The following is a 12,560-nucleotide window of genomic DNA, read 5'->3' as shown; positions in this document are numbered from 1 at the left end:
TATAATTTAGCTACATGATCTATGGAAAGTTTTCTTTTAATAGCACACTACTGAAGTCTTTTCATTCTAGCAAAATTATATAATACGAATAGTACAGAATTATTATACAGACACAGAAAAAAAATTTGTGATACCTGAATTTTGTTTCTGGGTCTGTACACGCGATAGCATGTTTCTGCCTTAAGTCAAGTATCAGTAAATATAAAGGTTGTATCTTACAGGTTTGAAATTATGAATGAAATATGATTTATGATCAATTTTATTAAAAATATACAGAAAAAACACGAAAACCTGTAACAGAACTGTATAAACCACATAGGTACACAAGTTGGTAGATCATTATAAATAAAATAAATAAATTCAGTATATATAATCACAATAAAATTTGATCGTTTTGAATTAAGTACCTTTCTGCGATGATACAGCTACAACTAAACTACAACAGCGGTCGTATGAAGTGAAAATCTTGTAGTAACTATATTGAAAAACTTGTATCTGTCCGTTCATAATGTCTTTTGTTATTCGTTTATTTACCGTATTCTAGGTCTATATGTTACCACTAACATTTTTTTACACATTCCGATAGTCGTTATGTATTTACGTTTGCCATTGATCGCACTTAGTGTATCACCATTTAGTTCTGTCGCAATTATCATCTTCAGTATTTAAGTAACAAAAAAAAAATGTTGAAGCATATGGTTCTTCGAGATAAAGTCAACTTTGATATGATAATTATAGTTACTATAGTCTAAAATTTCGTGTCAGTGTAAGATTCCCTTGTGCCGAAAAGTATTTTAGTGTTCCCATGCTAGTTCTGTTACACTTCTAGAAACGAAATATTGTCCGTTATGCGTCCCAATTCCCGTGCTTTTGATTGTTTAATATTAACGCATAACTGCAAAATATGTTACAAGTTCGACCAAATATTGGTACGAGAAATGAGATTGTGTCATACATGTCCCAGCTACTTTATAACACAATATAAATAACATTTCTGTCATTTTCACATGTTCTATAACCATAAACCTGTCGTAAATGCGTGTGTCTTCCGTCGATTATCGCCAGTTTCCTTTGAGACTCGTTTTCTATTGTGACTGAGTTGCTGGAGTCACATTTGTGCCTTTGGTTTGTCCTCTGTAGGCCATCAGGTGTGGGTAGAACGAAGGTGTCATCGGGGAATCGATGCTCCTCCTGTAATGATCGCCACCTCCTCCAGAGGAGTCGTAGTGACCACCGCCGCCGCCGAAGTGGCTATCATGAGAATAAGCGTGAGAGTGTGACACATGCGGGTGTTTCACGATCTCGTATGTGACCTTCTCGTCACCTCCAGATCCCACCAGTTTCTTCAGTCCTATGACGGCAGACAGCACCAGCGCTATCTTCGCCACCAGAAGGGCCTTACCAGCCAACAGCGCTATTCCCTTGTAGGCCATCGCCAGCATACCGCCCTTCATGAGCAGACCCATGAGAAGAGCTCCTCCATATTTCTTCAGCTTGCCACGTCCTGGTGAAGAAAACAGACAACAAGAGGATAGAAATAGTCAACATATTACATGAAGTGATTCTCAGAATCTTGCAAGAGAAATAAATTCCAAGAACAGTAATAAATTTGATAAAGGATATAGGCCTAAATACAAATACTGAAAAAAAGATTTCTATAAATGGGAAATTTACGGAAGGTATTAAGTGTGCAAAAGGAATAAAACAAGGAGATTCTCTAAGTCTTTCATTGTTTAATCTGATAATGGATAAAATTATACAAAATGTAAAGTGTCTTCCAGGTTACCAGATGGGAAATAATAGTACATTATGCAACGAGCCTATAATGATAATAATTAAGAAGCGAGTATGGATGTTTATGAAACGAGCGCAAGCGAGTTTCATAATTTTCATACGAGCTTCTTAATTACCATTATAGGCGAGTTCCATACGACTTTTTATGCTCGACCATATTTCTAACTTGAAATTACAGTATTCAGATGTATACATTTTATTGGTATCTGACAAGATCGGAAGTGACCTTGTTCTAGGTCGTGAATTGTGAGATGTGCGCAGACGCGAAAGTATTGATTTTTTCCGAGGAATAATGATGTCATTGACCTTGTGTAAACCGTTAAACTTGGTATAACATTGATTATTGAATTCGACATTGAAAAACGAGATGACAAGTTGAATTTATTTAAATATTATTTACAATTAACGCTAATTAATTATTATAGTAACAGAACATAACCTTCTGCGACAGTGTTGGATTTCCAGCCTCCGTGACTTTTCGCTAATTCTCTTTCGATTGCATATACGAGAATACTCGATACTTGCGGTTTTATAACGGTACAAAGCTGACTCATTATTGGCTGAACACCTGTAAGCTGAGTTGTCATTGGCTGAAAACACCTGAACTTTAATGAGTAGGTGTACTTTAATGACATGCATTAAAGGACTGCTACCAGGTGTATAATTACTACATTTCGGCATGGTCGAGCATAAAAATTTTAATATAGTATGTTATGCTGATGACGCAGTTCTGATTTCCAGAACAGAGGATGAACTTCAGCGATTACTTCATCGATTCGTGACAAAAGCAGAAAAATTTAATATGGAAATTTCTAAAAATAAAACTAAATGTATGTGTATATCTAAGAACCCAATAAGATGTAAGCTGGAAGTTAATGGGAAAGTTATACAACAAGTTATGGATTTTAAACATCTTGGGATACACATTTCTAGTTCTCGTAGATTGATTGATGAAGTAAGAACTCAGGTTTTTAAAGCATCGAGAATATCAGGATACTTACGAGATGTCATCTGGAAAAACAAATATCTAAACATAGATAGTAAAGTAAAAATTCATAAAACATGTGTACGACCAATAATGACATATGGAGCGGATACAAGAGCAGACACTAGCCAAACGAAACAACTCATGAGAACAGCAGAAATGAATACTTTAAGAACCATAGTAAGCAAAACAAGTTTGACAGAGTTAGGAACCAGGATGTGAGGAAGGAATGTAATATTATATATGTTGAGACTTTCATCACAACGAGAAAAAGGGAATGGAGCTCCCATGTGGATAGAACTGACAACAGGAGACTTATTAAGGCAGCAAAGAACCTACGCCCTAGAGGAAAAAGAGAAGTGGGCAGACCTCTCAGGAGATGGAATGAGACGTAATCATCATTGACGTAGTGTTTGTAAACAAACAGGCTTATGCCTATAGAAAAGAAGAAGAAGAAGAAGAAGAAGAAGATTCTCAGAATCAAAAGTCATCGAGGTATCTCAGGAATATAGAAGCAATATCGTAATCTGAGAATGTCCTGTTGTGTGTGTTCGAATTTGGCTTGGATCGATTACCAGGTTGAGTTTTTTTCGAAATTTTCCTCAAATGTCAGATAATCGATCGCGAAACCTCGGCCTCATCTCGCCAAATACCATTTCGCTATCGCCACCGACGCTAGATAGCCTAGCAGTTGATATAGTGTCGTTAAATAACTCATTAAAAACAGCAATGAAACATTTTTGGTACTTTCAAGAAGCCTATAATATTATTTATAAATCAAGGCTGAAATATTTATGTCTCTCTTTTGTACTCATTTATTTATAAGTTCATTTCAAATCTGTCGTCTAATAACGCTATATCAATTACACCAGTATTTACCGTCGGCGGATTTATGCCCGGTTGCATGAAACTCAAGATATTTGTTCCATAACTATCTGTTCTGTAACTGTATGAACTAGATTAGTCTGTGTCCGTTCCTGAAAGAATTCTATACACTCGATTACAATACATTCAATAACATGCCTTAAATTTGGTCGTTAGGTGGTAACATATTATGTTTCCAACTTGATTTTGAGCATTCTTGTAAACTTGGAGAATTTGAAGGTCAATTTAGCTACAAAAATTACTCATTATACTCTTTACTTCTGAATGGACAAAAACTTGTTGTAGAGTTATTTAACGACTTCAGCAAAGTTGTTTTTAAGAAATTATCGATGCTGATTGTAAGCAATTACTCCCAATAAAAATGATAACCAAACATGAAAGAAATTTCGACTATTTTTTTAATAATTTAATCCTATATAACTTGTCTGCATAACTTGCACTTTTCTTTCTTATATTTCAATAATTTTTATTAGGATAAGTTTGTCGTTTATTTACGCTGCTGAAGTTCTTATTTACTTATAGAATATCTTTCCAAGATAACACCAATAATAAAAATAATATAAAAATAAAGAGAGCTGACTAAATCTTATTAACTATATATAAAATAATACAATGAAAGTAAAAAGTGTAATCAAGAATGAAGAAAGAAAAAACTAGAAGCCAAAAAAGAGGAAAAGTGGAGTGCATTCGATTTACTAACCTCAAGATTATTTGTCTTTACAAACTTACAAGAATGAGAAGAAAATTAAAAAGCTAAAACTGTGAAGTTGAAGTAAACTTAGTTTATTTCAAAACAATCCATACAGATATCATGGAAGGATAAACTGATTGATATCCTACATTATTTTTCATTGTTAGTAAAATTATTATTGAATCTCAAGATAAGTTACATAGAAATCCTATTTCACCATGAGATATGTTAGGGCTTTAGTTTCATGCACTGTTAAAAACATACGTAGGCCTATGAATATAGCTAGAATGAATAAAAACTATGAAAATAATGCATACAATATTAATTCCATAAACACTTAATTTTATTTACAAAACTTGTCGTAGACTGGTGTGCCTCAAATGACAAAGTATAAACAACAAAATGTATTAATTTTAAATAACAAAAGAATATCATAAACATGCAACAACTAATCTATACTTATACAAATAAGTTACCTTACAATCTTACAAAAAAAAATAACAAACTCTTTATGTAGCAATAATATTAAATTTTGCCAAATAATTTTGACAGAGGATAGGCATAAAAATATTACATCGTGAGAGGGAATAAAATGATAATTAACGTTATGTGATTATTGTCACAATTCAAACTAAATATGAAAAAAGTGATTTTTACTCGTTAATTGAACTATGTTTTGATTATAGTTCTCCGGGCTGTATCCTCTACGGCAGCATCAATTTGTAAATCATTTTATCTTTATAGTATATGTATATGTTCATTAAACCGTTATATTTGACATTTACGTATCTTTTTAATTAGTTCATTTTACGACGCTTTATCAACTGCGATGGTTATCTAGTGTCTGAGTGAAATGAAGTTGACAGTGCCAGTGAAATGAGCGCCGAAAGTTGCCTAGCATTTGCTCTTAATTTGTTAAGGAAAAACTCGGGGAAAACTCAACCAGGTAACTTATCCCAACCATGATTTACCGGCATTGCATACACGTGTGATCTGATCACTTACTTTAGACAAGTTAAGATGGAAAGGATTATAATCTATAACTGCTATCCGAAGTTTCAGAAACACTTATCGAAAAAATACTGCTATCTAATAGATAGACTATCTGACGCTTCAGAAATCAGCCATCAGTGAGAGCTAGATCGAAGTTTCCCTGAAGGATTATCTCTAATTCTCCTTTAAGTTAGGAAAATCTTAAAAAACCTAAAACAAATAATTAGCTCCAACATTATTCAAGCACCATCTCATCTCGAAAAATCCTGATTGTTATTCTGGTCCACGGCTATGGCCTTCTATTAAGCGACAATTCAGTTCTGATAAGAAACTCATACAGAACAATCACTTTAAAACGACCTTTGAATAATTGCAAAAAGCTGCTTACACAAAGAAGTTGCAATATAAAATAAGATCCAAATATAAAATTGTGAGTCAGGAAAACTATTCATAAAACGAGTCTACAACCTGCACTTCATTAGCTTTTTTCTTTGATAACCTATTGAAATACTCGTATTTCTTATGGTTCTTCATGACCCCTATATTTTCCTCAATACCTATGTCTGAGCATTTTGCTAGGGCGCTTGGCTATCACAATACACGTGCTTCATATGACTTAATGATTCCTAAATTTTCCTCAGTCCGTAGGTCTAAGGCTATCTGTAACAGTTAGCACTTCTGGACGCGAAACCAGGTGGCCCGGGCTCGAATCCCAGTCTGAGCAAGTCACCTGGTTGAGGATTTTCCAGGGTTTTCACTCAACCCAATATGGGCAAATGCTGGGTAACTATTGGTGCTGGACATCGGACACATTTCACCGGCATTATCACCTTCATTCCATTCAGACGCTAAATAACCTGAGGTGTTGATACAGCGACGTAAAATAGCCTACTAAAAATTTGTCGGAAGGTACGTACTTCACACGATGTAGTCAATTTCCGCAAATATATTTTCTCACTTCATTGGTATATAATTACGCAAGCATTAGTTCTAGCGGTGTCGTATAAATGCGCAAATTGCTACTGCCCTTCCAACCACCAGTCCTTTCCAAAGATGATATTTTTCTCCCCTACGGGGTCACTGCCTCACAAGAAGAAGAATGCTTCGTAAAAGACCTCAAGCTAGATCTCTCGAAGCAGAACCTTTCAGCGATTATCTACGGGTAGTTGAGTGTTACATCGACAATGATGCAAAATTGCCCCGATGGCGTGGGCGTCAGAATCTTTCTGTTCTGAAATAGTAAATGCTTGTGAAGCATTCCACCCCCAGTTAAAAAATAATCCACTAGCTCTCAGCCACAAATTTTTATATAAATATATATATTTTTAATTTTGAGAAATGCAAGTGATTACCTTTCAAGAAAGCGTAATATTTTAGTAAATAAAAGCAAAATATATGATACTTGAAACACATTCGTAAGAAATAAAAAACAAAAAAATTTTGAGACTTTAATACATCTTTTCCCACTTAAAACACCAATAAAAGAGATGGATATAATTTAAAATATGTACACCGAAAAGAAATAAATGTGCCTACGTTTGATAGTGTAGATCTTGCAATTTATGTAACAATGGTTGTCACTTATTTCTCTTTGGCGTATATACTGTATTTTAAGTTATAGCCATTTCTTTTGAGCGGGATCCAGTAGCTATACGAGTACATTAAACGAGTTTCAAATCACTACCCAAATCACCACTTAACAACATATTTTGTAACAAAGATGATCATTGCTATACCATTGAATATTTTATTTTATGAAAATCGACTAATTTTTGAACCGCAAAGACAGTGCCGTGGTATTATACTGTTAGTCTAAACTCTAACCAAAGGACGAAGTTTTATTTTGAAGTGTGAAGAGAATTTTTTTTTTTTTTTTTTGAAAATATGAGTAATATGAGTTCAACACCTTACACTTGGGCTAATTTTAATATTAGTTAATGAAAATCATGTTTATATGATGGATAGTAGTCATACTACCACAAATTTCTTCTTAATCTCAATCCTTGGACAGTAGTAATAAAGGTTATCGTTCATGAAACTCACGCTAAAAAAAAGTTTTCTTGACGAAGTAGAAATGTTTTTCTCCCGACATTCCTCATCCCTCCACATATTGTATAAATTACAAAGATCGTAAACAAAAATTGTACTTTGAAAAACGTAGGCCTATAATATGTCTTTCACGTGTTAAATTTTATGTTACCTTTTTAACATGTTTCGGCCTGCTATCGGCCATCATCAGAACTGTTTTTTGCTGGTCTTGGTGCCTTTTGTTTTGTTTCCTGTGGGGATGTGTTTTTGTAATGTAATGTGGAGTCAAAGAGTGTGTGTGTGTGTTCTGAAATTGAGTTGTGTGTTGAGAATTTCATTTGGATGTGTTTTTGTGTGTTTGTATATTTCGTATTTTTCTAGTGTGTTTAGTTTCTGGCTTTCCGGTTAGATGTGTAAAACTTCCATGTTTGTGTTGATGTCTCTGTAGGTGTGGTTAGCATTTGTGATGTGTTCTGCATATGTGGAGGTGTTTTGTAATTTTGTTATGGCTGTGATGTGTTCTTTGTTACGTGTTTGAAATGATCTGCCTGTCTGTCCTATGTAGAAGTTGTTGCAGGTGTTACATTTGAGTTTGTATACGTCTGTGTGGTTCTATTTGTTTGTTTGTGTTGTATGTGTGTTGAGATGTTTTTGTAAAGTATTATTTGTTCTGTATGCAATGTTGTAATTTAATTTCTTGAATGAGATTGCAATCTTGTGTGTTTTTGTTTTCGTATGTTAGTGTGATGTATTTTTTGTGTTCTTGTGTTTGTGTTGTGTTCTTATGTTTTTTGTGATTATGTTTTGTCTTTCGTATTATGTTGTCTATTATGTTGGAGTTGTATCCAGTTTCTTGTGCTTTGTATATGACAGTGTTTAGCTCTTCTTTGTAATCCTGTTGGTTCATTGATATGTTGAGTAGTCTGTGTACCATTGTTCGGAATGCAGCTTGTTTGTGTTGTGTTGGGTGATTGGATGTGTTGTGTATGTGTGTTGTTGTTGTTGTGGGTTTTCTGTAGACTTTGAATATGTGTTTGTGCCGAATTTTGTTATTGTGATGTCTAGAAAGTTTATGGATTTTCTAAAGTGACATAGTGTTAAAAGTTGTGTAATCAAGATGTAAAGATTCTACCTTGAATAACATCTGCTATAAGTCTTTTTGGATTTTTTTTTCATGTCCCGTGGCCTTGATGGTGATGATATTTGGTTTCACAAAATTATGTAAGAAAATGGAAATAACAGTAAAATGAATTATTACAGAGCTACATAGGCCTATGTTACTTGTCTAAAGCGTCAAGCCTTAAAGTAACGAGTTCTTAAGAAGAAAGAAATTTTCTCATGAAATTTCGACCAGTGTATCGGACTAGTGTTCACCCAGCATCGTGATGAATTTGGGGCGCTACAGTAATTAGCAAAATCCGGTTTCGAAGGCCTGCAATAACGGCTGGAGGATCATCGTGCCTGAGCACACGTTACTTTCGTACTGGTTGGACGATTGTTAACCTCTGCTGAGACATGTGAATTTGAAGCCAGCAGTCTACCTTGGCTTGGCTGTCTATGGGCTGTTGCACCAGGATTTAATTTTATATAGTTATTTAATTTCTGCCATTTACCTCAATGGTGAAGGCCTAATCACAGTTCAGTTGGTAAGCTGTTTACACTCGAAAAACCTCGAAGACATACCGAGAAATTTTTGGTGCCCAAAGCTGCTGCTGGAAGGAATTTCTCAGAATACTTTCGTTACTCCATTACAACCACACCAAGTAGTCTCTCTACTTTCAAATGATGAGCTTTAAATAAATTACATTACCGTTCATTTATATAATACTGTGTACAGAATTTTTCGTGCCATAGATCACATTTTTGCCCTTAAAATGTCTGCTTAAAACTCATTTACGTTTATGGTTCGAAAATCCATAATACTGCCATTAAGACTGCTAAAGAAACTGGACTGTTAACACTGGCTTAGTGGATGACGCTAATGATATTTAAGCAGTGGGAAAAGAGAAGTGCAGTACTTTATATCCTTTCTGCATTTGTTTAGTTTATGTTGAAGCTTCCCTTAAAACTATTCTCACAGATATTCACAAATGGATACAATAAAATTAGCTGTCCATACTAAGTTAATTTACCATCCTCTGTGAATCGTTACCCTGTCACGTGACAAGAGGTAACGTGGACTAAACGCGCTGCACAGGGAACGTCTACCTGAAAGCCAGATTTGCATAGTTTTAGGGAAGGTTTCTACATGAGTGCATTAGCAGCTCTCTTGTTGGTAGTATTGTGCGTAGAAATGAGTTGTGAATAGTACAATGCAGTGAATCTATACACAGTGTATCCTGTGCAAGTAAGATTAAAAGCTGTAAATGCCAAGAACATGTTAATAAGACTGCAGAATAACTACATTTTGGACCACCATCAACTGAAAAGAAAATTATATTTGAAAACAAGAAGTTCAGCTGCTAAAAGTAAATATATATATATATATATATATATATATATATATATATAAAATTCATATTGAGGAGAAAGATTCGCTTCGGCGCCTGGGATCTAACCCCGATGTCTTGGTTTTACGTACCAAGAGCTCTGACTACTGAGCTACGCCGAATTCAATCCGCAGCACCGGATCGAACTCTCCTCCTTCAGTGTTTCCCTTTGTGGCCGGACCTCAAGTTAGGCATATACGTTGACGTTTTATGTCCAAGTCAACTGCCATTATACAAGGGGCGCACTCAACTGAGTGACTGTTTGGCCGGGATTCCGCAGTTAAGTGCACAGTAATCTGTACGGAAATATGCACTGCTAGCTATGAGAATATTAAAGATTTTATTAATTTGTCCTACAGAATAATATCTGTAATATTGACAATTAATGTTGGGGAGAAAAATTCGCTACGGCGCAGGGGATCGAACCCGAGTCTCTCGGTTACTGTAGGACAAATTAATAAAAGCTTTAATAAATAAAATATATATATACACATACATATACATATACATATATATATATATAATCTTAAAATTAAGATGAGTGTTACAGTACAAAAAAAACACGTTAGGGTACTGTAGGGTATTTGATGTTTGCTTGGAAAATGACATCCATTATAAACATACTGTTATTAATTTAGCTAATACTTACGCCTATTAGGCTGTATTTATCTGTTCCTTTCTATTATTTTTTTCTGTAATATGTCTTATGTTTTGTAAGCCCTATATGTATATGTATATATATATATATATATATATATATATATATATATATATATATAAAATACACAGTTTATGTGTTACCTTTTTTATTATGCTAGATTACAGTAATGTACTTAATTTTCTTTCTTTTTGTATTTATGTGTAGTTGTCTGTTTGTTTTTTATTTTTGTCCTTGGATTTGTTTACTACACCGCTGATTATTTCAGGATTGTATCTGACTTCTTTGGCTATGTATTTATAGTATTCAATTCACAGTTGCAAACGTTTTCATAAATTAGCGTATCCTTAAATGTAGGTTTGTGGAGTTTTAAAATTTTAGAATACAGACCAAGCTTATTTTATGTTCAAACTTAAATTTTAATTAAGTATAATGATTTTTAGTAGGTTATTTTACGACGCTGTATCAACATCTCAAGTTTATTTAGCATTTGAATGAAGTTAAGGTGATAATGCCGGTGAAATGAGTCCGGGATCCAACACCGATAGTTACCCAGCATTTACTCATATTGGGTTGAGGGAAAATCAAAACCGGGATTCCAACCCGGGCCACCTGGTTTTGCAGCCAGACGCGCTAGCCGTTACTCCACTGGTGTGGACTCTATAATGATTGTAAACGTTTAACCCTAATATGCCTTCGGATGAAATAGGGTTTGTACTTGTTAGATAATAATAATAATAATAATAATAATAATAATAATAATAATAATAATAATAATAGGTAACAATAATAATAATAATAATTGTAGCTTCTATAGTGTCCTAACTCACCTTCTTCTAGAGTGTCATTTTCGCCAAAACTTTCGTCCAGTTCGCTGATGAATTTTGGTACACTAAACTGAAGAGTATGGCTCTTGAGGAATCTGGAGACTCGGTCGAGCAGGAAGTCGTCCAAAGCTTCCTGTCTTTTTTCAGGATCCACTGGTAGACTTTCTTCATTGACGTCCTCCGATAGCTCTTTCATCTGACGACTTCCTTCCTCGTCGTCCTTCTTCACCAGCGCCATGCCATCCACGATGGGGATATTCTTCACTTTGAGCGCCCGGTCGGCAAATTTCAGCGCCTTCAACTTGAGACATGAAAGCAAATCTTCTTGTTGTTCACATTGCTGGTAAGTCCTGTACAACACTTTAATTCCAGAAGCGAATCCAAACTCGGAACTGTCCGCTGCTTTAGCACTTGTAGAACTTGAAGGCAGAGATGACGTCGCACACAGGAGACACTGAACAGCGAAAACAATTAACACTGCCACAACTACAGAAGGCCTCGAAATCATCTTCTACTAGGATTGCCACTGACTGTCTAAATTTGATGTTGTGCCAATGCACAATACGAATGAACTGATATCCTTCAACATGGGCACCTAGGTTTTATTACTACCTGAAATTGAACTGAACTTGAAGTGGGGGTGGAGAGAGGGAAAACAACTGAAGGTTTTGGAGCGTGCAATGAGAAACAAATTATCCTTATTTCTGTAGTAACGAAACGCCAGCCTGCACAGACGTTCCAGATTGCGGGGCAAGGAGGGTGATGGTTACCGCGGACAACCTGGGCAGGAACGATTAAATTAGCTTCCATAACACACCTTTACCTCGATACAATAATTGTTACACGCTTCATGTCTTGTGTTGTGACTAAGTTTCGGTGACATATGGTTATTAAAAGCAAGCCGAATAAGATAAAATATTTGTCACTCGGTTCTTCCCGTTGCTTTGTTACGGTTTGTTGGCAAAAATAATCCAGACAGTTTTCAAGCGAAACAAAGTGCAGTAGGTCTTATGTTTGCGTAAGTCGTCACCCAGTAGGAAGTTTGAAATTGCTGACATATCTGATTTGTCCTTGAAGACACTAATTGCTTAGCACGTGTCATCTTGCCTACATTATATTTCAGCCAAGCGATACGGCTTCCGGCTACTAATCTAGAGGTTTCGCGTACAATCTCTGCAGATATCACATTTATTTATTTATTTATTTATTT

General features: G+C 35.0%; 1 protein-coding gene across 1 annotated transcript; it reads right to left on the bottom strand.

The window, feature by feature from the left end:
- Positions 1-241: 241 nt before the first annotated feature.
- Positions 242-11,905, bottom strand: Osi11 (Osiris 11). Its single transcript, XM_069825028.1, has 2 exons — positions 11,354-11,905; positions 242-1,504 (listed from the first exon to the last, which is right to left on the bottom strand). The coding sequence occupies exons 1-2, from the start codon at positions 11,856-11,858 to the stop codon at positions 1,086-1,088; spliced, it is 924 nt and encodes a 307-aa protein (XP_069681129.1). The 5' UTR covers positions 11,859-11,905; the 3' UTR covers positions 242-1,085.
- Positions 11,906-12,560: the final 655 nt, after the last annotated feature.

The sequence above is a fragment of the Periplaneta americana genome, chromosome 4 (genome assembly GCF_040183065.1).
Source record: "Periplaneta americana isolate PAMFEO1 chromosome 4, P.americana_PAMFEO1_priV1, whole genome shotgun sequence".
NCBI lineage: Eukaryota > Metazoa > Arthropoda > Insecta > Blattodea > Blattidae > Periplaneta > Periplaneta americana.
The sequence above is the reverse complement of the archived record's forward strand: the minus strand, read 5'-3'. Positions and strand labels throughout refer to the sequence as shown.